Source organism: Oenanthe melanoleuca, chromosome 12 (assembly GCF_029582105.1).
Source record: "Oenanthe melanoleuca isolate GR-GAL-2019-014 chromosome 12, OMel1.0, whole genome shotgun sequence".
NCBI classification, from domain to species: domain Eukaryota; kingdom Metazoa; phylum Chordata; class Aves; order Passeriformes; family Muscicapidae; genus Oenanthe; species Oenanthe melanoleuca.
In genome coordinates, this window is record NC_079346.1 from 293897 (window position 1) to 316847 (window position 22951).

The 22951-nt window shown below is 47.5% G+C and overlaps 2 protein-coding genes across 4 annotated transcripts; one reads left to right on the top strand and one right to left on the bottom strand.

Annotated features, from left to right (window-relative positions):
• Positions 1–112: 112 nt before the first annotated feature.
• SEC13 (SEC13 homolog, nuclear pore and COPII coat complex component) lies at positions 113–6446 on the top strand. Of its 3 annotated transcripts, XM_056501107.1 has the most exons (10): positions 156–199; positions 274–309; positions 762–806; positions 1718–1833; positions 2245–2396; positions 2943–3076; positions 3834–3967; positions 4455–4575; positions 5091–5237; positions 5601–6446. In XM_056501107.1, the coding sequence occupies exons 2-10, from the start codon at positions 307–309 to the stop codon at positions 5709–5711; spliced, it is 963 nt and encodes a 320-aa protein (XP_056357082.1). In that variant the 5' UTR covers positions 156–199; positions 274–306; the 3' UTR covers positions 5712–6446. The 3 variants fall into 3 exon arrangements, with proteins under 3 accessions (XP_056357080.1, XP_056357082.1, XP_056357081.1); XM_056501105.1 differs by lacking the exon at positions 274–309 and having other exon boundaries at positions 113–240; XM_056501106.1 differs by lacking the exons at positions 156–199; positions 274–309 and adding an exon at positions 422–472.
• An 896-nt stretch (positions 6447–7342) lies between these two features.
• IRAK2 (interleukin 1 receptor associated kinase 2) lies at positions 7343–22508 on the bottom strand. Its single transcript, XM_056501163.1, has 13 exons — positions 22090–22508; positions 19603–19782; positions 16791–16955; positions 15989–16101; positions 14383–14577; positions 13892–13956; positions 13396–13510; positions 13028–13137; positions 12487–12682; positions 11755–11817; positions 10524–10724; positions 9851–10358; positions 7343–9463 (listed from the first exon to the last, which is right to left on the bottom strand). The coding sequence occupies exons 1-13, from the start codon at positions 22226–22228 to the stop codon at positions 9345–9347; spliced, it is 2169 nt and encodes a 722-aa protein (XP_056357138.1). The 5' UTR covers positions 22229–22508; the 3' UTR covers positions 7343–9344.
• Between the last annotated feature and the right edge of the window lie 443 nt (positions 22509–22951).

Consider the following 22951-nt stretch of genomic DNA (forward strand, 5'->3'; position numbering starts at 1 on the left):
CAGGGCTCGGCTCGGTGCCCGGGGCAGCCCAGGCCAGCCCAGCCCCGCTCCGCTCCCGCCCCTCGCCCTCTCCCGGCCCAGCGCAGGCAGCGGCCGCCCCGGAACCCGGCGCTGGCCGGAACGTCGTCGCAGGCGGGCGGGGCGCGGCGGGGCCGGTTGTGCGCGGGACCGGCGTGCCACGTCTGAGCGCACGGGCAGAGCCGGGCCGGGCCGGGAGGGAGCGGGGCCGACGGCGCCATGGTGAGGCGGGAGCGAGGGGACGGGCCGGGCCGGGCCGGGCCGGGAGGGAGCGGGGCCGACGGCGCCATGGTGAGGCGGGAGCGAGGGGAGGGGACGGGACGGGACGGGACGGGACGGGACGGGACGGGACGGGAGGGAGCGGGGCCGACGGCGCCATGGTGAGGTGGGAGCGAGGGGACGGGACGGGACGGGACGGGACGGGACGGGAGGGAGCGGGGCCGACGGCGCCATGGTGAGGCGGGAGCGAGGGGACGGGACGGGAGCGGGGCCGGGGGAGAGGCGGCGGCCCGGTGCGGGGCCCGAGCGCAGCCGGGTGCGGCCTCTGTCGCGGCCCTGGTGGTCCGGGGCACGGCACACGGGGCTCGGCACACGGGGCACCGGGCACGGTACAGGGTGCACCGGGCTCTGCACACGGGACCCCGGGCCCAGCTGCTGCCCCGGCTGGCGGCAGGACGGACGGCGGCGCCGGGGCCGCGGCCCACCTTGGGGCGCTGAGCTGGTTCTGTCCCTTCTCCCCGCAGGTGTCGGTCATTAACACCGTGGACACGTCCCACGAGGACATGATCGTAAGTGGCGGGGGCTGGACAGCTGCTCTGGGCGCTGAGGGCGGCGTGTGTGTGCCCCTGTAGCTGCACACCCCTGGGTTGCTGGGTGCAGAATGCTGCCTGAAATCTGTTTTATACTGTGTAGAGAGGAAAACTTGGCTTGGAAGAAAGGGGAAGTGATTTAAAATCTTAACTTTCGTGTGCGGGCTTGTTTCTGCCCGTTTCTATGAAATAATAGAGGTATGTTTATGTTTACTGGTACAGAACTTCAGCTGATAAAAATGGCTTTTCTCTATGTGGGTGTTTCTGGGAGTAGATGTATTAGTGTGGGTAGGAAGAAAGGTTTCACAGAATTTGTTGAAGGAAGGAGCCCAGTTAGGTGAGCCTAGTTCTTGAGGAAGAATTTCTTCACAGAAAAAGGCTGTCAAGCATTGGAAAGGGCTGCCCAGGGAGGTGGTATAGTCACCATCCCTGATGGTGTTCAGGAAATTACTGGACGTGGTACTCAGTGCTCTGCTCTAGTGACAATTTATTGGTCAAAGGTTGTAGTCAGTAACCTTGGAGGTCTTTTCCAGCCTTAAAGATTCTGTGGTTCAGTGGTGGTGAAGTTTCAAACGTAATAAAGAGCAGTATTTGTACACCCACTTTTAAGAAATAAAAGAAACAGAAATACATAACTGGTCACTGCTTTGTAGTGAGCAGTCTGTGTTCCCTGTCATGAAAATGCGGTGGGCTGCTGCTCAGAATTCCCTGGACTCTTTCTGTGTAGCGTTTGTGAAGTGATTGAAGAAGCAGCTGGGGAAACCAATTGCTCGTGTGGCGTGTGTGGGTTGTTTCAAAGCGCTCTCCGGACCCTGCTGTGCAGGTGGCTGTGCTGCAGGGGTCCCTCAGCAGGCTGGGAGCTGAGCTCAGCTCTCCCTGCTCTCCTGCAGCACGATGCACAGATGGATTACTACGGCACCCGCCTGGCCACCTGCTCCTCAGACCGCTCCGTGAAGATCTTCGACGTGCGCAACGGGGGGCAGATCCTCATCGCAGACCTCAGGGGGTGAGATGGCACAGCAGGAGAGCTTGGGACAGGCAGGGCACACTCTTGATGCTTTGCCCTTTTGCCCTTAGGCAGCATAAAGTGCAGGTTGAATTCCAGGGTGAACTCCTCCAAGACTATGCTGAACAACTCAGAGCTGGGGCGGGGACAGAGCCCCAGTGGGGCTTAGTCACTCATTTAGTACTTTGCACCTGTGATTTTCAAGAAGTAAAATGTACTGATACAAGTTGGAATTGTTTTCTGTGGCAGTGAGAGCCCTGTGTCAGGGCACTAGCATTGCCACTTAGCATTACCCATTCCTCATGTCAGAGCTCTAATCCCTCCCAGAGCAGCAATTCACAACAGTGGTCTGTGAGGCAGCTGCAGCTGGAAGGGGTTTCTCTCAGCTTTTCCAAATGATGTTTCTTGCAGGCACGAAGGTCCTGTGTGGCAGGTTGCCTGGGCACATCCTATGTATGGAAATATCTTGGCTTCCTGTTCCTATGACAGGAAGGTTATTATCTGGAAGGAAGAAAATGGCACTTGGGAAAAGACCTATGAGTACACGGGACATGATTCTTCAGGTATGGAGGGTTGGAGTGTGGAGCTGGGAAGGGAGACTGGGGAGATGGGGATTTGGGTAAGACTGACATAAATCTGTTAGTGTTAAGGAAGGAAGCCTCTGTCCGAAAAGAAAGGATAAAAACTGAAGAGAAAGTAAATCTGTTCAGCACTAAGAGGACATTTCCCTGAGGTCATATTGCTGGATAACCCACTACTGATGCATACAATGTGTCTATAAGTGTTGTTGTACAAATAAGTCAGCTTTCAAATAAAGATGGCAGGGAACTGAATTCTTGAGGAAAATACTGTTTCTTTCCAATAAGAAAAACTGCATTTATCATGCTGTATTTTGTTTTAAAATGGAAACTTTGTGTTCAGCTGATTTACCCTCCCAAGGCAGATTTGTTACTCAGTAAGCATTGCAAACTGGCTGGGTTTTGCTGGAATTTGACTCATTCTCAGCTTTCAGGCCACTTGCTTTTGGTGACTGTGCCACTGACACCAGGCAGTGAATTAGTCAGTTTTAGGTAGTCCCTGTGCTGTAATCTGTCTCTCACCCTTCCCAGTGAATTCTGTCTGCTGGGCACCACACGACTATGGGCTGATCCTGGCCTGTGGGAGCTCTGACGGGGCCATTTCCTTGCTGAGCTACACGGGGGATGGGCAGTGGGAAGTGAAGAAGATCAGCAATGCACACACGGTGAGTCTGGTCCTTTGGAGCAGCCCCGAGTTCCCAGAGCTACAGATAACACTGAGGTGATGCCTCAGACACTTGGCTAGACAAATGCTGAAATGCAGTGAAATGATGTGAAACATCCAGAACCAAGAATAGTTTAAGTTCATCCAGAGTAGGCAGCTGTACTTCTAAGTTACTAAAATGAGGTGGAAATACAGTGAAATTCACTAAACAGCACTGGCAATGCCTGTTTATTAGGCATTATTGTTGAAAGTTGCTGCTAAGAAATGGCCTTGGTCCTGAGAATACCTGCACCATCTGGAAAAACTGGGACTCCTGTTTTTCCCAAAATTGTGGAGATATTTGTTTAAGCAGAATGTAATAAGCTAATGGCAGTGGCTCCCAGTAGAAGGAAATTTGTACCAAAGGTTCCTTCTACTCCTGTATTCCTAAATCTTAGCAACTCTGTGTGCCTTTTGTCTTTGCAGTTTCTGTCTCTCTCCTATTTACATGTCCAAGATGAACTATTTTGAGTGCAAATGCCCTTAGCTGCCTCAGGTTTTCTGAGTAAGTGCCTTTGTGAGGCTAGACTGCATCTGCATTTCTTATTAATCCGATGCTCATCCAGCATTGTGCAGGACTTCAGTTTTTCTGAGATGGGCTTATTCCCCACTCTCAGCAGAGAGTATGCTACATGTTCTTCACCCCCTCAGCAGCCTTTATCTATTTATTTAGTTAATTAAAGCAAGCAGCTTCTAACAGTGATGTTTTTCATTACTAGATTGGATGTAATGCAGTTAGCTGGGCTCCTGCTGTTGTGCCAGGGAGCCTCATAGAGCAACCCTCTGGTCAGAAGCCAAACTACATCAAAAGATTTGCATCTGGTGGCTGTGACAACCTGGTCAAGATCTGGAAGTAAGTGCCCAGTTGCTAGATAAAACTTGACACTGTAGGCTTTGAGTGTCCCTGTTAGTATCCTAAGTAATATTTTTAGCATCTCTATTGTATCATCTTCGAATCACTGTTTTCGAGAAGTGTTTTAAAAATGGAAGCTTAGTGATGCACAGTATCTCCTGTGATTCTTGCAGTTTGTGCCAGCCCTGTGTGATCCTGTCTCTTAAGTGTGGGTTTCTAATGGTCTTTGCTTGTCATTTTGATAGTAGCAGATTTCTGACAGTAACTGAAGGTCAGAACCTCTTTGCCTGTGCTGCTTTCTGTCCCCTGGAAGGGATTTTGTCAGTTCAAGCCATAGGGGTTTTTGGAGAAGTGGGGAACACTTGTGCTTTGTAGTGTATTGATGAACAAGGAGTCTGAGTGCTACAATCCACAGCCTTCCCGAGCAGGGGATGAGATGATGAAGGATGCTGCTGCTACCTTTCTGACTATGTAGCTGTGTTTTCAGGGAAGAAGAGGGTCAGTGGAAAGAAGAGCAGAAGCTGGAGGCTCACAGTGACTGGGTACGAGACGTGGCCTGGGCTCCATCCATAGGTTTGCCAACCAGCACCATTGCTAGCTGCTCACAGGTGAGCTTTCTGTGTGACAGAGGCACCTGGTGTGCTCACTTCCATGTGCTTCCTTCCCTGTTTCTCTGGTAAAGGAATTGTAGGGATAGAGCTGCTCTAACATGTCCTCTTGGCAATGCTTTGCTATATCTGGGTCTCTGTGTAAGAGCCTTTGATTCCTGCTCCTCCCTAGCTCAGAATCCCAATAGAAGCATTTCTGAACAAAGGTTTATGTGTGTGCGCCTCTGTACCAAAGACTGGCTTCTGTTTTGAAAATTATGGACAGCATGGCCTCACTAGGAGGAAGACCTTCCAACTAATGTAATATTTTAGTGTTTTGGGATCAAATTTAGTGAACTTCCTTCTGAAAGTACTGTTTTCTAATAACTGGAATACTTAATCATCTCTGATGTCCTCAGCCTTCATGCATGCAGACACGTCAGGGGGTGGTGTCTGAGCTGTGATTTGGAAGCTCCAGGGGCAGATCAGGGCAGTGTTTCTTGTGCCCAGCCAGCTTGGTCTCTGTGCTGTTACAGGATGGCAGAGTGTTTATCTGGACGTGTGACGATGCCTCTGGAAACTCCTGGTCGCCAAAGCTGCTGCACAAGTTCAATGATGTTGTCTGGCACGTGAGCTGGTCCATCACTGCCAATATCCTTGCAGTGTCTGGAGGAGACAACAAAGTGAGTGCTGCTGCCTTGGCTTTTACCCCTGTGCATTGTTTTCAGAGGAGCTGAGATGAGACTGTCAGGTGTTTAACACAAGGCTGACATAGAGTCTCCTGTGCTGTGATGGAGACATTTTTTATTCTGATTAATCAGGAGGGCAGGGAAGACCCTAACCTTTGGAAAACTACTTGCACTGCTCTCTGAATCCTTACTGGAGGGTAGAAATGCAGGCTGAACTTGATTTTGTGGGGTACTGACAATTCACATACTCTTCTCATAAGACTGTAGGCTATCACCAAACCCATGCTGTGGTAGCTGCAAGAAAAGGGGAAGCAGGGTGTGTTTGAAGCTGAAAGCTGTTCCTGCTCTGTTTTTGAGGTGACACTGTGGAAGGAGTCGGTGGACGGACTGTGGGCGTGTATCAGCGACGTGAACAAGGGCCAGGGAGGGGTGTCTGCTGTGACAGAAGGGCAGCAGAACGAGCAGTGATGCACCATGGCAGGCTCCAGCCACAGCAAGTGATCCCTGTCCCTGATTTGCTATGTCTTTAGCAGGATGAGAACTGATTTTATCTAAACTGGACACGAACATGGGAAACAAGTATCCCATTTTATGAGCACTCTATTACTGGGAGGCTACAACATGTTGATAAATCAGCCTTAATTGACATTCCCATAAAATTTAAACAGTATAGCCAAGTACTGTGCCTGATACTACTCCTTGATACTGTAGGAATTATTCTCTGCTTTTTTGGTCAAATTTAGGGGTCAAATTTGATTGGATGTGCTGTGGTCAGAGTTCAGGCTCTTGAAAAGAACAGGAGGAAGCTGTCAAAGAATGAGGTATGAACTCCTTCATGCAAGGGGACAAATACTCTGTGCCCTCAAAGACCACTTCAAGTGAGAAAGAGCTGGTGGAGTTCTCAGGTTAGCTGGTAGTGTGCTAGCTAGCTCTGCTGGTAACAGTGATGTTGTACTTGTGTCTTTCTGGAAATAATGTGCTTGGCCAGGTGGAAGTCTCTGCTTTCCTGAAGATGAAAAGGAGTAGTGGAATGCATATGTCTTCTGCTTTACAGTAATCTCAAACTGAGTTATTTAACCAACATCAATACATCAAACCATGGTTTGAAGATTTATTTTTTTTAGTCACACTTCTGTACTGTACCTCAGTTGTTTGGATTTTTTTTGTTGAGATACCAGCAGAATAAAATCCTATTGGTTAAAACCTGGTGTGCTGTATTAAATAATCTTCACAGGCCTGCCTTTTCAAGGCAATCTGAGTCTGTCTTCAGCCAGGCCATAGTCACATCTTCCCATCTGTGTAATTAGCTTTGCAAGAGCTTGGTTTTTTTGGTGGGTTTTTTTCTTTCATGTAATGGTACATCACGAGACAAGGCTTTACAAACCTATTGCTCTTCCTTGGCAATTCCCAGGGAGAACGTAAGTAGTGCCAGCTTCCCTTTTCTGCTCTTACAACAACTTTACTTGTCATAAGGGAACAAAGAAGGACGTGAACCCATTTGCACACTTTGAAGTTCGTTTTAAAACCGCCGTTAGCCGGTGCTTTATGCTGGAAAAGCGGCAGTATTCATTTATTACAGTTTATTAGAGTTTATCAGTCCGCGCGCCTGCCGCCCCCTCAGGCGCAGCTCCGCCCCCTCAGGCGCAGCTCCGCCCCCTCAGGCGCAGCCCCGCCCCGGGCTGGCACTTGGCGCTGATTGGTTGGGGCGGCGGCGGTGATTGGCTAGGCCGGGAAGGGCGGTGATTGGTTGGAGCGGCGGAGGTGCCGGCGGTGATTGGCTGTGCCGGGAAAGGCGGTGATTGGTTGGGGCGGCGGGGGGCGCTGATTGGTTGGAGCGGCGGAGGTGCCGGCGGTGATTGGCTGAGCCGGAAGTGGCGCTGATTGGCCGGCGCGACGGAGGCGCCGGCGGTGATTGGCTGAGCCGGAAAGGGCGGGAAGGGCCCTTTCTAGAGCCATCAGAAAGGGAAAAATCAGCTGAATAAACATGTTTGTACTAATAATTACTACTGAGAGTAAAGTGATCTTGAGCTGCTTTTGCCCAAAGAGGGTGGAACGAGATACATTTTATGTGCCGTGAATCATGAACAAGCAGACTAGAAAATTTTTTCAGGTTTTTTATTCACAAAGCTATTAGTAAATGATAATGTATAACTGGCTTTTGAACTGCCAAGTTACATAACAGTGTTAATGCAGGACCACACAGTGTCTTATGTATGTCATACTAAATATTTAGGTAACTGTACGACTACCTAAATCACCTCAGAGTATTTTAAAACTGGCAGGGTACAAGACAAAGAATAACAACAATTCCATTTGGTGACTACATGAGAACAAAATCTCTAAAGCACTTTTGTGAAACAGAACTGGGCACAAACTGCATTTCTGAGTTTAAAACTCAGGTTTCCCACTCAGCTCTGCAGCGTGCCCATGTCCATTCCTTTCTGGAAAACACGAGGATTTTACCATGGGAATCCCAGAATACGCCCCAGAAACACAATGAATGTTACATTTTCAGAGCCATAAAGTTATCTTGATTAAATCTCCTGTAGAATTAAGCAGTTATTGACCAGTCTGAGTATACAACGTTTCTCATGTCAGTACTAATCTTGGTTTGATTCTGGTAAAATAAAAAAATCTGACACTGGTAAATACAAAGTATCCAAGGCACTTATATTTAAAGAATTTTATCAGTTTTTAGTGTAGAGAACAATTTGCTCATAATAATACATACAATGAACTAAGTACTGTACAAAAACAGAAGGTGTGAGGCCTTTGTGTAAAGCTAGGAATACATACTAGTACACAATTCCACTGAAAATAATTGCATATAATTAATTTTGTTTTTGTTCCCTGAACTGCACTGTGAATTGCAGCCATTTCTGCACATCAGGCCCTGTTCCCTTTGCTCAGGAGGCAGCTCACCTGTCTGTAACCTCAGCTACATACTCTGATAATAAACCTGTTTTTCCCTAGACTGCACACAAATGGAATATGCTAGCAATAGTACAAACAATAAATATCATAAAAACAAAGTGATACTTTCTTAAGGGGGCTTTACTTGACCATAAATAGACCAGCATACAAGTTTCTGTTTCTCCTCTTGCATGTGATCCCTGGGCCTGAGACCAAGGCTCCTAGTGCTGGATGGACCAAGGGACACCCTTGGTGTCCTTTGGATTCCTCTGAGAATGCCTGGTGAGTGTGGAACCATCAAGTCCCCTAATTAGCTTATATTTGACCCATTGCCAAAATAAATACAACAAATTATGTTTCAAGTGTCCTATAAAAAGTCAAAGCTATTTTTAATTAAAATCTTTTCCCTAATCCAAAATATACAACAGTTACCATGTGAAACACAGTGAGAAACATTACCCTGTAAAGGACACTTAGAAAAAATAATTCCCAAAAATACTCCTATGAAGCATTAAACATGGTCTTAGAGCTCCCAAGAGTGAACTGAAAGGTTGGACTTATGTATACGTGGGAGAGAAGCTCAGAGGGCAGGGGAAAGTGGCTGAAGTTATTTACTTACACCTGTGGTCAGTGCAGCTCAAACTGGGAGAAAGCCATGTACAACATTCTGAGAACTTGCACAAACACCCCCCTCCCTGGTAATGCAGTGGTTTGTGACTAAGATTATTTGGAGTAGGAGAGTCACTGGAAAACCTCTCCAAGGACTGAGGATTCCTGTCTGGGGGCACAGTGGGAGAACAATACAGGTATTGCTATTGCTGCCTGGCCAGTGTTTGCTCTGCAGCTCCTGGGACTGTGGTTTAACAACACCAACAGATGCTTCCTGAAACACACTGCAAATGAATCACAGGTTGCTTTGGCACTTGTGTTTGCCATTCCTTTCCACACTGCAGATGAAAAGGCAGAAGGCACTTCTGTGTGCAGACTGGGACTGTGCTTTAATCTGCTGCACAACAGGTATTTCCTGGTGCTTCTCCACGTGGTACTTCATGTTTCCTTCAGTCAGGGCTAATGTTCCTGATCCAGATCTGCTACCAAATCTTACATGAAAGGTATGCTTTTACCATCTGTGTAATGAGGAGACACTCCTTAGTTCTGAGCTGGCCACTGCTCATAAATCCATCCAATTTATGATTCAAAAAGTTCTGAACTATTTAACTTGTCTTCTTCATACAGCAAAATATTTTCCATGAGCTTCTTTTTTTGATCATTTATCTGTATATTCCAAGATGTCTCTCTGGCTATGGCTGAAAAACAAAACAAAGCCAAAATACTGAGGAAAAAAAATTACATTGATTGTCTAAGGAATAGATGATAATTTTTAATATAAGAAAAAGCAAGCAAGCAACCAACCAACAAAAATGGCTTAGGAAAAAAGTCTGATAGAAAACTGCTAAATGTTTTGTATATGTATTGGTAAATTCATAACCAAGGAGAAAAGATTTACTGATATGTGTTTAAAAGTAGGAAGAGGAGCCCAAGCAGTTCTGGAGAAGACAGTAGTTTGTCCCTAGTATTGTAAGATGCTATTGTAAGATACTAGTATTGTAAGACTGCATTGTAAGATACAAGTACTGTAAGATACTATTGTAAGATACAAGTATTGTAAGACTACTGTCAGAGGGCACGTTTACCTTGTGGAGCACAGGAGGAGTCCAGGTCTGTGCTCTCCTGGGGACAGGTGCCCTGAGCAGCAGCTGCTGTCTGCAGGCTGCCCTCAGCTGCAGGGCACACCAGGCTTCTCTCCTGCAGAGCTGCAGGCTTCCCCTCTTTCACCCTGTCATCACAGGCTGGCACCTTCTCTGCACTGCCACAGCTGTGGCCAGGTAACTCCTCAGTGGGTTTTTCTGGGGGACTCCATGGGAAGCTGCTGGACTCATCTGACTCACAAGGGACCCGGGACACGTAGAGGCCACAGGAGTCAGGAGCTGCCACCACAGGCACACAGGGGCTGCCACTGCCCAGGGTTGCTGCTGGGCTGCTCTCCTCCTTACTGCCCACTGCAGAGGGCATGTCCACGCTCAGACTGGCTGTCTCATCATCAGTTTCTTCTGGAGTGTTCATGGAGAATCCAGAAGTGCTGCTTCCACAGATGTAAAGCTCTTTCAATTTGTTTTCAGCCATTTCCATAATTTCAAGTACCTGTTTTTAACAACCAAATCTGTGAATGCACAGTAACTCCTGTACCCCTGCTTACACATATTCTCCTATATCAACACTCACAAAAATAAGCAAAACATGAATGTTGCAGCTTTACGCTCTGAGGACAAGGAGACTTCAATCTTGGCCATGTATTTAAAATATTACCTCTGCTATGTTCGAGTTCTTCTTTTTCAGGCAAAGGCAGATAGCTGTTGCAAAATCAACAGCCACCTCTTCCAGCAAGTGCCCTGCTTTTTTGTCTAGGTATTTGCAGCAGATTTCCTTGGCAGCCAGTTTTTCCAAATTTTTTCCTTTGGAGTCTGAGCTTTCTTTTGCTATTTGAATTTCGTCAGCAATCATATCTTTCTGTTGAAAGGAAGGAGATGCATGAGTGAAGGCACAATGAACAGAAACATTTATTTGTGTCTGAATCTCTGAGAATCAGAGATTGCTCTGTATTTGTCATTAGTCCTCCTCAGTGTCTGGTTCACAGACTGAAAGGCTTTAATAATCTCTGTTCATGCAACTGACTGAAATGTTTGTTCTCACAGGAGAGAAAAAGATCATGGCTTTGTCTGCATGTGTCCAATGTCAAATTCCCTAAAGCAGGGCCAGCTCTTCTTGGCTTGTGCCCATTTATATAGGAATGAAAAAGAGCCAAGGCTGTGTAGAGCAGCATTTATAATAGGTGTTATAACAGGTGTTAAAGAAATCAGGAACATAGGAATTTTGATTTTCTGAACCCCTCTGAACACTTCTGCATAACTTGCAAATAGTGGGAGTACTGTTGTTCTCCCCTCCAAGGCTTCATCCAGACAAGAAATCAGGAGCACATCCCACAGAAGGAATGCAGGTGGAGGCTGCTTTCTCCAGATGGTTTTAATGCTATCAGTGAGTTGGCTGTTCTGGTGCTTGTGAAAGTAATTCACACAGCTCTAACCTCAGCCTGGGAGACTGGGGATATCAGTTCCAGGCATGAGCACAAGACAAACACCTGATAAAAGTGATGAAGAGCTTCTGCAGCCCCTGCCTGCCCAGGCTTCCCCACTCACTGTGGCTCATGCCACCTCCTCCTGGCACACAGAAAATATGCAGCAGCTATTCAGCATGAAGCCTTGTCTCTTAAATATTTATTAATTTTGGAGTCTCTCCTAATTCAGGTCAATACTTGTGGGTGGGTATGTGAAATGGGAATATCTGTTGTGCTTCTGTTCTAATGGCAGGCAGGCTACTGCTGTCAATGGAACCAGGATATGGCTCCTAAACTTCCCTGTACATGCAGGATATGTACAGCAAACTGCAAGTATAAAATTGTATTTAAATAAAATTAAAATTATTTTTATGACAAGAACCCCATTCATTTGTACTGGTGGTCATTACTGCTGCTTTTTCTTACCAGGTAAATTGGGTGTCTGTCTTCATCCAGTGCCTTAATCCCAGTCAGTATCTCTGCTAAGACCTAGATAAAAGGAAAAAGATAAGAAAGATATAATGATTTGTTCATAATGAACTATAATTTTAAAAAATAAGTTTCTAACTAAAGAAATATTGAGCTTTCAATGCATTCTGGTATTATGGCTTAACAATGCCAGCTCAGGGCATTTATGAGACTTTAGATCTACCTCCAGAGCCAAGCCCAGATTTTATAGTTCAACAGATATTGCTGAAACAAGGAGTAAGAAACAAGTAAAGCTAAATGTAGATAAGAAATCACACTGAACAGAGTAACTTCCTACTTAAATGGAAACACCTGGAGATGGGTGACATCATAGACTATCAATTATTTTAGCTGAAATTACAAATCAACAGGCAACATGTGTAGCAGTTCATGTGGTGAGTCTGCAAGAATTTTGAGCATCTTATTTGCTTTAAGCCATCAGCAGCATATTTTATTTACAGTAAGTAACACTTTAGTTTCTCTTGTTTGTAAGATTCACCTCATTCTGCCACAAATGAGATATATTTGGAGTGTGAACAATTAAAACCAGGATTACAACACATTATAGAGCCAGCAACTATAATACGAAATTGCCAGCAGAACAACCATATGAGGTACTTGCTCTTACATTCAATATCTTGTCTAGAAGCATCAAAAAATGCAACAGAGCATGGAAAAAAGGCAACATACCACACCACAGCTGAACAGATCCACTTTTTCTGTTAACTGCCCGTGTCTGACAAAATCTTCTGGCAGGTAAGTAAGAGAAGCTTGTAGGACTTTGGTTTTCATCATGGCATATTCTGATTTCTTACCAGAGGAATGCAAACGCAGGCCAGAATGCCCAAGCTTTGGTGTAAAGTTTTCATCTAACAAGACATTTGAACTGTGATGATGACAGACAAATAACAATATTGGTCAAATCACTGTTTATCTTGAGCAAAGAATAAGTTTTATACTTTTAAACTGAAGCACTGAAAGTGTCCAGCATTTGGCCTCCTGAATACAACTGAAAGGGTTAAGAATGAGAGCAAGAAAGGGAAATACAAGCTCCCAAAAATTACTTCAAAAGAATTTGCTTCTCTCATTTAGGAAAGAGAGACAGGTTAAACAAAAAAGGCCCTACAGAACAAGGGACAGCAGAAAAGACTGCAAATGGATTTTAGCCATGATTGTTAAATCCTTGAATTACCAGGTGACCAGGGAAGTGCTGATATGCCAAAGTCCTCACCTCCTGATATTCCCATGAAGAATTCCAAAATTATGCAAATACTCCACTGCTTTGACAATTCCTATAGAAATGCTAATTCGCATCTCCCAGGTCAGTGGAGCAGAATCATCCTGCAAGGAAAGGAAGAAAAAATTGTTAATTGATGGAATAAAACACTGTAAGATATTGGTAGTCTAGAAAACCAAAGGCTTAGCTGAGTCCCAGCCAAACTCCAGGAGAAGAGCTGCTGCCTTTCTGGTGCTTGCAACCAAGGCACCTTTTTTTCCCTGGCTGTTTCTCAGAAATCAGAGAAATGTAATTGTATTCCCTAGAATTCCAGGAGAGAACTTGTAGTCACAAGTAGGTGGGAGACCCAGATTGTTGTTTACCTGGCACTGAAGCTTGTTTTGCAGGGAGCCATTGGGCAAGTATGGATATATCAGACAGTGCAATCCAGTTTCCACTGAGAACCCCAGCAGCTGCAGAATGTTTATGTGACAACACCTGGCAGGCACAGATCAGCACTGATTTACAAATCATGTAAGAGCAACACAGAAAAATACATTCCTGAGCTGGACTAAGGTCCTAAATTCAAGGCAACTGGAATGGTGTGCTGCAGCTGGAAGCACAGCTGGAGGCACAACACAGTCCTGGGGAGGGGAGGGCAGGAGGCTGACTGAGCAAGGGGTACAAGGTGGGCACTGTGCCCTCCCCATCCCAGCTGCAGAGTGGCTGTGCCAGCTCAGCAGAACCAGCAGTAGCCAGGGGAATTTTCTGCTTGCCCAGGGCTCCTGCACAGGCAGTGCACCAGCCTTTGTCCCCAGCCCAGATGCAGCACAGCAGGAGCAGGACATGCATCACTGCCTCTGAAAGCCAACCACTCACCGAAAGCAAATCTGCACTTCTGTATGGAAGAACCTCTGGGTGGAACTTGGGCTTGTGCATTCCAGCTGAAACATCAGAACATGCAAGAGAATGTTAGTAACTACTGGGACTTTGCATTTATACAGATCTAGATGGCAAGCTAGTGCAGGAGACAGGCAAGTACCACTGATGGCAACATTAAGTCAAAGGCCACAATTAACTGGGAATTAGAACAAAAACTAGTGTGAAGACACCCCCAATCCAATCATCAGTGCAGGCAGCTACACTGCAGGCTACTCCTATGAATGGAGTTAATGGAACTACTCACATGAGTAAAGTATCCACCACGTGTGTGCTCTGAATTTAAACCTAATTATTTACATAATTTCATTTTTACCTCTCCTCTTGTGCAGCTATTCTGGTTCCTTCCCCACACAATATTAAACAACAACTGCTAATGGGCAAGGCATGCTAATAACACACAGTCTTCTTGAAAAAGGTGCAGTACTTGCCTCTTTGAGTCTTTTGATGACAAACACCATGTTGTTCCTCTGACCTTTGTAGATGTCTGCAAAAGTGCCTACACAGATTCTGTTCTTGTCACTGAAGCTGTTTGTGGCATTAGCAATTTCCCTCTGTGTCCACAGGAGACTCCCACTGGGGAGATCAGCCATTGTCTCCTGCCGAGGAGTAGAGGAGCTGCAAGGCTACACATTTGTGGAAGAAACAAGTTTATCTCATGATAATCCATATGCTTTTTCCTTCTTTCAGTGTCACGTTTTCCCTCCCATGTTTTAAGCAATCACTGTGACTGCTGAATGAAACTGTGAAAGGTGCTATGCAATCACTCCTTAGGGTGGAGGTAATTCCTGTACTGATGTGTTGGGATGATGCAAAACTTTTGCACAGACTTGAAATCAGTTACCAATGTGCATTCCCATCTTTCCCAGGAAACAGACTTAGTTTTCTTTAGAAGTCCATATATTTATGTGAAGTGATGTTAGTCTGATTTACAAAAGATATTAACCTTCATAATTGGGTTATATATTAAGAAACAGTTGGATGAGTGGGGTCCCTTATCATGTAATTATGCCCTGGTAGAAACTTCATATCTACTTTTGAAGTCTGGCATCAGTTGCACAATAATTTATTGCTTCCAGTGTGGTAAATCCTAATACCACCTATAATTATAGTTCCACTGGAGCCTAATCATGCAGCTTTCACAACCTTAATGTGCACCCAACTTGAGGAAACAAAGCACTAACTTCTTCTCAAGAAGCTCTGAAACTACTGCACTCTGAGTCAGTTCTCTCTCCTGGCTGGTACTCCTGTGCCATGTTATTGTGGAAGAGTTTAAAGCCTTAGACAAAATAAAGCAAAGAAAACAGACCAAGAATCACCATGATGGGACTAAGGTGTGCCCACAGATCTGGGAAACACTTTGGGGACAGGACAGATCTAGTTAGACTATGAAAAGTTAAGACTATGAAAGATGAGAGAACTGTGGGAAGGAAGGAACTGGGTAAAGGCTGAAATCAACAGGAACATTAGGAGATTTTTTCCCCTGTAATGATTAAGCACTGGAACAGGGCTCAAAGAGGTGATGGAACCTTTATCTTGGGAGATTATCAGTTGTCAGCTGCACAAGGCTTTGGGCAACATGACTTAAATTCAATACTAGCCCAGTTTTGAGCAAAAGCCACATTTTAAGTACACAATAAAACTAGAAGAGGTATGTGGTTCTGACTAATCAGTGGTATTTACTGTCCTGTCCTGCAATTGCACCAGAAATGTGAGTCCTCTGTAAAATCTGCACCTGAGAGTCCTTCAGACTCAACTGCTGTCTGTGGGTATGCTATCCCCTCTGAGCTATGCCAGAACTACTACTGGAAGTTTTCCCCTCACCGGTCCTTCACTGCAAAAAAAGGTGATGTAAACAACAAGCAATAGAACTGAAGCATTAGTACTGTATTCAGTCCCAACCCTTTGCAATGGAGCTCAATGTTTTCACTACATCAACGTTTTTGAACAAGTAGAGGGATAAACTTTAAATGAAAAAAGACAATGTCATAAAGGCAATTTTCCTTGTTATAGTCAGTGAGCACTAAGGGGATTTACCTTCACACTGGATAAAACAGGAGGATTGGACTGCAGCGAATTCAAAAGGTCTCTTGGGGGAGGTGGTGGAGCAGGGAGGGAATACAAGGCTCCTCCAGAAACAGCACCTGAAACTGAGATAACAGCAGTGAAAACACTTCCTATTTTTGTAATACCACCACCTGTGACTAACTACAAAGGTCTAGGAATTATGAAGATCTGGGGCATTTTTTAAAATTTTCTGACCAAGGATAATCTGAGACAAGCTGTCAGACTGTGAAATTCTGTGTGAAGACAGGGAGCTCTCTTCCTGGTTTGTGTTTGCAGCCCTCTCCAGCCCTGGCTGGAGACATGAAGCTCTCTGTGTCTGTGCTGTTTCAGATGCTCTCCCCAGTATGTGCTAGGGTTCTCTCCCTGCCTCTCTCAGCAGAGGGGCTGCTGACTCCTGCCTGGCTCTCTGCTGGCCCAGATTTACTGTGCATGAAGAGAGGGACATGGGGCAGGACATGCATGCATTTTGTATGGAGCCAGGATGGGACCAAGGCATTCAGAGACCTGGGAATCATCCTGAGATTCCAGAGCATAGATGCAGCCAGCATCTCTCAAGGCCAAGGGGGCTAAAGTAGGGACAACCAGGAGGTTGTGTGCTAAAGGCAGGAATAAACAGGAGACAGCAGTGCTAGGAAAACAGCAAACACTCAGCTGTGCCCATCTGGGAGATGATCTGGGAGTGTCTTCACTGCACTGACCACAAACACACAGCAGCCTTGGCTATGCAGTCATTTCATGTCAGAGCAAATGTGGAGTCCAGTACTGTACTTACTGCCTGCTGGGAGTGCTCCCAGGTGTGAGGAGTCTGGGGATGGCAACAAACTTATGGCATTTTCCTTCTCTCTCCTTTTGCTTTCCATGGGAAGTGCAGATATGATCTGTTTGAGTGGCTCTGGCTCTTCTTTCTCAGAGCTGCTGATATTAGAGGCTGATGTCCCTTCAAAACACAGCAAAGGGAAGGTAAGGATAACCAGGGAAAATAGTCTGACTCTAGTCAGTGACCAGAAAATAATTCTAGTCAGGACATCAGACTTCAAATTATTATCAACATTAAAATGCACATTCAAGCAATTTAGACAGTATTTAAATTGAGACTGTATCCAAAACATTAACTTCCACTGAAAATCAACAGGAACTAATAGCTTCAAACAAATACCAGCAATGACTATTCAGGAGATGCAGAGTCTCTTACAAGAAGAAATTAGCAATAATAATATATTTATCATTTTCTATATAGCATCCTTCAGGTAATGATCTCAAATCACAAATATTTCCCAGCCTAAGGAAGGCATTGGGTTTTCTGTCAGTTGTCATGGGACTGAGGGGAAGATGGACAGAATTGTGTTGGGTTTAGTCAGTTAAACATTTTAAGACTATTTTCAGTTGTGTGACTTTAGTGGCATGACTAGGTTCATTCTCAGGAAAAACTTCCATATACAGAACTATTTGCAAGAAAGACTCATACTTATACTTAGCAACAGAAAGAAAGAAACCAAAGACAAGCTAGGGAAAACAAAAAAAAATGGTCAAAGCTCAAAATTAATTAATATATAAGGAAAGTTTAAAGGATGAATTATTGATTCACTACAGATCTAACAGATCCTGGCTTTACACAGCTTGGAAAAATCTCAGGGTCAGGCCTGAAAAAGCAACTTGAAGTCTGACTAAAACAAGTACAAAGATACAGTGTACAGGAACTTAAAACTACATACATCTGAGGGGGGGTTATTCAGATGAGACTAGGCTACAGTTAGGAGGGAATAAATAAAGTTCAAAAGTTCAAGATGCTGTGATATATGAGGCTGTCAAAATCTCCAAAGCAAGTGAATTCCAATCTCTTAAAATGCTCTTAAAACTGAGGTTGAAAAGGAGCCTGGAAATGCCCAGTGTGCACTGGGGGTGATAAAAGGGCTTTCTGCTCCCTGATAACATTTTCCTGGTTGTAGTTCTAAACTTCTATGTGGCACCTTTAATCAGTAATGCATTTAACATTTTCTTAAAAATAAAAAATAAAGTTTCAATTTTTATACAGAAAAAACATAAGCCCAAATATTATTACATGGTGGTTCTTAATCTGCTGTTCTAACAGCTTTGTATCTTATCTGGGGATCTCAGAATCAAATGTGCCAGGCCTCTGTTTGCACCTGAAATCAGGTGTGTTCTTGTACAAACAAAGGCCAGGAGTATGTGGAAGGAGCAGGAAGCCCAGTGCTCCTTGTGTAATCTGGGCTACTTGTATAAACCATGAGCCAGTGAGCTGTGGGAGAGAAGCCAGGCTGTGGCACATTCAGGCACTGAGGCTGAAGGACAGCAGTACATGAATGGCAATAATGGCAGAAATGGGCATGTTCTGTTTAAGATTTCTGTTTACTTCAATGAATTCAGGTCTGAATGAAACCAGGTCTGAAAATTAAAACTCAGATATTTTTATTACTGTATTAGAATGCTATGAAATCCCAAATTTTACAGGGTTTTAAAACTAGCTGTCAAATAGTCTGCAGGCTTCTAGTCAAAACTTAGAGTTCCTGCATTCTGCAGGTGAGTCCCTGTGTTCTCGTTTTTTCCCCACATGGTTTAACCTAGAAGTCTCAGAACTTAGCATCACTTCCCTTATTCAACCTACTTTTTAGGGTTTTTCATAACTTTTGCAACTTCCTGCATGACAAACAGGGCAGCACTGCAGCCAAAGAACTGACATAGAAAACATCATTAGGGACATTCAGAAGTGGGACTAGAGAGTGCAAGAAACTGTTGAAGGGAAGTAGAACTCTTTGGGAAGTAATCTGCCAACAAAAGATCTCCCTTTGTGCTGTGTCTGGTTCCTTAAGTAGAAATGAATTAAATTATGGTGATGTAAGGACCACTTAGTTTTCTGAAGTGCCCAACAGAACAAGCAACATATCCTGTGTATGTGCCCAAGAGGGATCACCTGAGTAAGCATATTCAGGTCCAGAGAAAAGCTCAAAAATAATAAAAAAAGGTAACTGACAGCAGCCCAAGGGAAAGCAGGTAATGCCCTGCTCTACCTACACCAGGTGCAAACTGTGCAAGCAATGCCCTGCTGGCACATGACAGGAGTAAAGCAGACCTACAGAGGGATGGGAGAGCTGCCCTGCAGATATGGTGATGGCTGAGTGTGTGTTGTGCCTGTGCTCAGGGCTAACTGCTGGGACCTGCCCTCAGACTGGAAGCAATCCTGGCAGGGCTGCAATACACTGTCTCTCAGGATGTGATCCAGTGCCACAGGAGCAGGCCTGAAGGGCAGGGACATTTGTGCAGTCTGTGCTCTGGAGCCCTGTCTGATGTATGAGCACCAGCCCTCGTTTGCCACAGCCCATTTTCCTGGCACACCCTGAAGGGTCCAGGATGGGCAGCACAAAGACAGGTGATGAGCTGCAGTGGGTGACCTGTGTCACCTCTTCCCAGCACCACCAATTCTCCTTGAGTGAGCAGAAAATCCCAATCAGCAGAGACACAGGATGTGACTCCTAACGAGCTTCTTCAGCAGCCAAGGGAGATGTCCTGGGAAGGGCTGGCTGCTGTGAGGAGCAGCACAGACCATGGCAGGAGGGGCAGCTACTCACAGTCCAGGATGACCTGAGCTGCTCGGTAAAGCTGCAGCCCCTGCAGCAGGTCCAGCAGCTGCTGCACCGTCGCCAGCCTCACTCCCCACCACCACATCAGCTCCCTCGTGATGCTGATCCCTGTCTTCTCCATGCACTTGATTTTCCGTAGCTCTGTCTGATCAGTGATCACATAGGAGGCTGGTGGGAGAGAATGGATATTTCTGTTTAAATATTAGAAAAAACAGGCACGAGCAAGCAGGGCAGGCTAAGGTGTGAGACACAGTTTGCTTTTACATTTCCATATCTTTAAAAGGAAGGATGACAATAAATTACCTACGTGGAATGAAGAAATTTCTGCTCCTAAAGTAAAATATCTCTTTTATTCCTTCAACTATTCTGGAAAAATATTTGTTATGTCAGGAACACTTGAAAAGAAGACTCACTCACACTTTTCAGCATATTTTCCCTGTAATCTTTCTCCTTAATACTTTGTACAAAAGTAAGGTTAGGTTAAATTCCTGGGGTGATTCTCCCAAAACAGGTGACAGCAGTCAGTGGAGTGGCTGCACTCCCACTTGCATTCCTAAATCCCTGACCTGTGGTGTGCCCAACAATACTGAATCACCTGGGTGTTAGTTACACTCTGATAAAGCTATCGGGAAATGCAGCTATTTTTAGATCTTGTGCCAAAACTGACCCTACACAGAGTGTCCCAATTCCTGAGCATGCTGTATACTTCCCAGCTCACTGAACCATCCAAAACCCAGCTCCCCTCACACTGCCCCAGCTCCACCCCCCACATCTAAACAGTGCTGAGTCTCAGAGGGGCTGTGCCTGAAGGAAAAGGCCGGGGTTGGGGTGTTCGTGGGGAGACAGAGGCTCACGAGTTATCACCATGGCTGGCTTTGGAAGACATCAGAAATACAGCTTTAATCACCTGAAGGTAGTGGAGATGAATCCCACCCTACATCAGGAAGTTTAACTGGAGTAAGAGCTTATTCAGCACACAGTTAGGGAAGTCATGTCAAATAAAGGAAGGCAGGTACTAAGTAAAGATCCAGCTTAGAATTGTTTGCACTGGGATACAAAAAAAGAGTGAATGACTCAGAGATTAAATTTTCTGTACTTACTGACTGTACATGGCCAGGACCGAGAAAAACAGGCAGAATGTAAAAGGGAATATACATGAAGAGAAGGAGGAAAGAAAAAATAGAACACTTGAGGAGATGTGAGAAAGCAGGCAGTGAGAAAGTGGCGAGGGAAGTGCGAAATTGCGGAGAGTGAGGGGAAGGAGCCTGGCTGCCCCGGAAAAACCACGGGACCGCAGAGTCTGGCATGCCACCTGTGTTTGAAAAGCACAAACAGCCCGGTGCCCTGGAGAACCCTATCTACAGGCTGGGCTCTGCCGAGCACTGGGAAGCGGGGGCACAGCGCGAACATCGCGTCCTTCCATTCCAGCCCGTCCCAAAGGCGCTGCTGTCCCTGTGCCCCGGGACTGCCACCGGCTGGGGATCGCTGTGTCCCTGTGCCCCGAACTCCCACCGCCTTGGTGATCGCTGTCTCCCTGTGCCCCCCGAACTGCCACCGGCTGGGGATCGCTGTGTCCCTGTGCCCCCCGAACTGCCACCGGCTGGGGATCGCTGTGTCCCTCTGCCCCGAACTGCCACCGGCTGGGGATCGCTGTGTCCCTCTGCCCCGAACTGCCACCGGCTGGGGATCGCTGTGCCCCTGTGCCCCGGGACTGCCACCGGCTGGGGATCGCTGTGTCCCTCTGCCCCGAACTGCCACCGCCTCGGGGATCGCTGTGTCCCTGTGCCCCCCGAACTGCCACCGCCTCGGGGATTGCTGTGTCCCTGTGCCCCAGGACTGCCACCGGTTGGGGATCGCTGTGTCCCTGTGCCCCAGGACTGCCACCGGCTGGGGATCGCTGTGTCCCTGTGCCCCCCGAACTGCCACCGGCTGGGGATCGCTGTGTCCCTCTGCCCCGAACTGCCACCGGCTGGGGATCGCTGTGCCCCTGTGCCCCGGGACTGCCACCGGCTGGGGATCGCTGTGTCCCTCTGCCCCGAACTGCCACCGCCTCGGGGATCGCTGTGTCCCTGTGCCCCAGGACTGCCACCGGCTGGGGATCGCTGTGTCCCTCTGCCCCGAACTGCCACCGCCTCGGGGATCGCTGTGTCCCTGTGCCCCCCGAACTGCCACCGCCTCGGGGATTGCTGTGTCCCTGTGCCCCAGGACTGCCACCGGTTGGGGATCGCTGTGTCCCTGTGCCCCAGGACTGCCACCGGCTGGGGATCGCTGTGTCCCTGTGCCCCGAACTGCCACCGCCTCGGGGATCGCTGTGTCCCTGTGCCCCAGGACTGCCACCGGTTGGGGATCGCTGTGTCCCTGTGCCCCCCGAACTGCCACCGCCTCGGGGATCGCTGTGTCCCTGTGCCACCGCCACCGGCTCGGGGAGCGCTGTGTCCCTTTGCCACCGCCTCCCGCCCGAGCCCCTTCCCTCACCGAATCGCATCCAGTCGTAGTCGCTCAAGCAGTCCATCTTCTGGCAGAAGTCCTCCAGCACCCAGGCGGGCATGCTGTGGATGTAGAGCGCCGGGGCCGAACCCGCCCTGAGGGCGAGCGGCGGCGGCTGCAGGGCCATGGCTCCGGACAGCCCGTGTGCCCTGGGCCATCAGCAGCGGCCAGCCACGGGCCACGGGCAGCGACCGTCACCGGCCTCTGCTCTCTCCCCGGAGCTTCCTCTTCCCGGGCCCTCACGGGCGGCGCCAGCCCGGCGGGCGGCTCGCTGCCGGGGAAAGAGCCGCGGCGCTCCCGGCGATCCCCGGCGGCTCGGAGCGGCTTCCTGCTCCGCCTGACGTCAGGTCCCACATGCAAATCACATTTTCCTTTCCATGACTGGTTATTGCTCCAGCCCGGTTGCCACATTACGAGTTTCACGTGCCGGAAGCGAGGGCTGTTTGACCGGGTGTTGGGCACAGCTGGCAGGGCCGGGAGCGGGAGCGGGGCCGGGCCGGGCCCGGCGCTGTGAGGGGCTGTGAACACGGGCCCCAACACACAGACCCCGTGCTGGAGAGGGGCTGTGAACACGGGCCCGGGGTTGTGAGGGGCTATGAACATGGACCCCAACACAGGGACCCGGCGCTGTGAGGGGCTGTGAACACGGACCCCAACACACAGACCCCGTGCTGGAGAGGGACTGTGAAACACGGGCCCGGGGCTGTGAGGGGCTGTGAACACGGGCCCAAAACACGCACCCCCCAATACTCCACCAGCCGCACCACTCCAGCGAGCCCCCGATCTGCCGGGCTGAGGCAGGAACGGCAGCGCCACACGAGGCCCAAGAAGCCGCGCGCAGGGAGCCCCG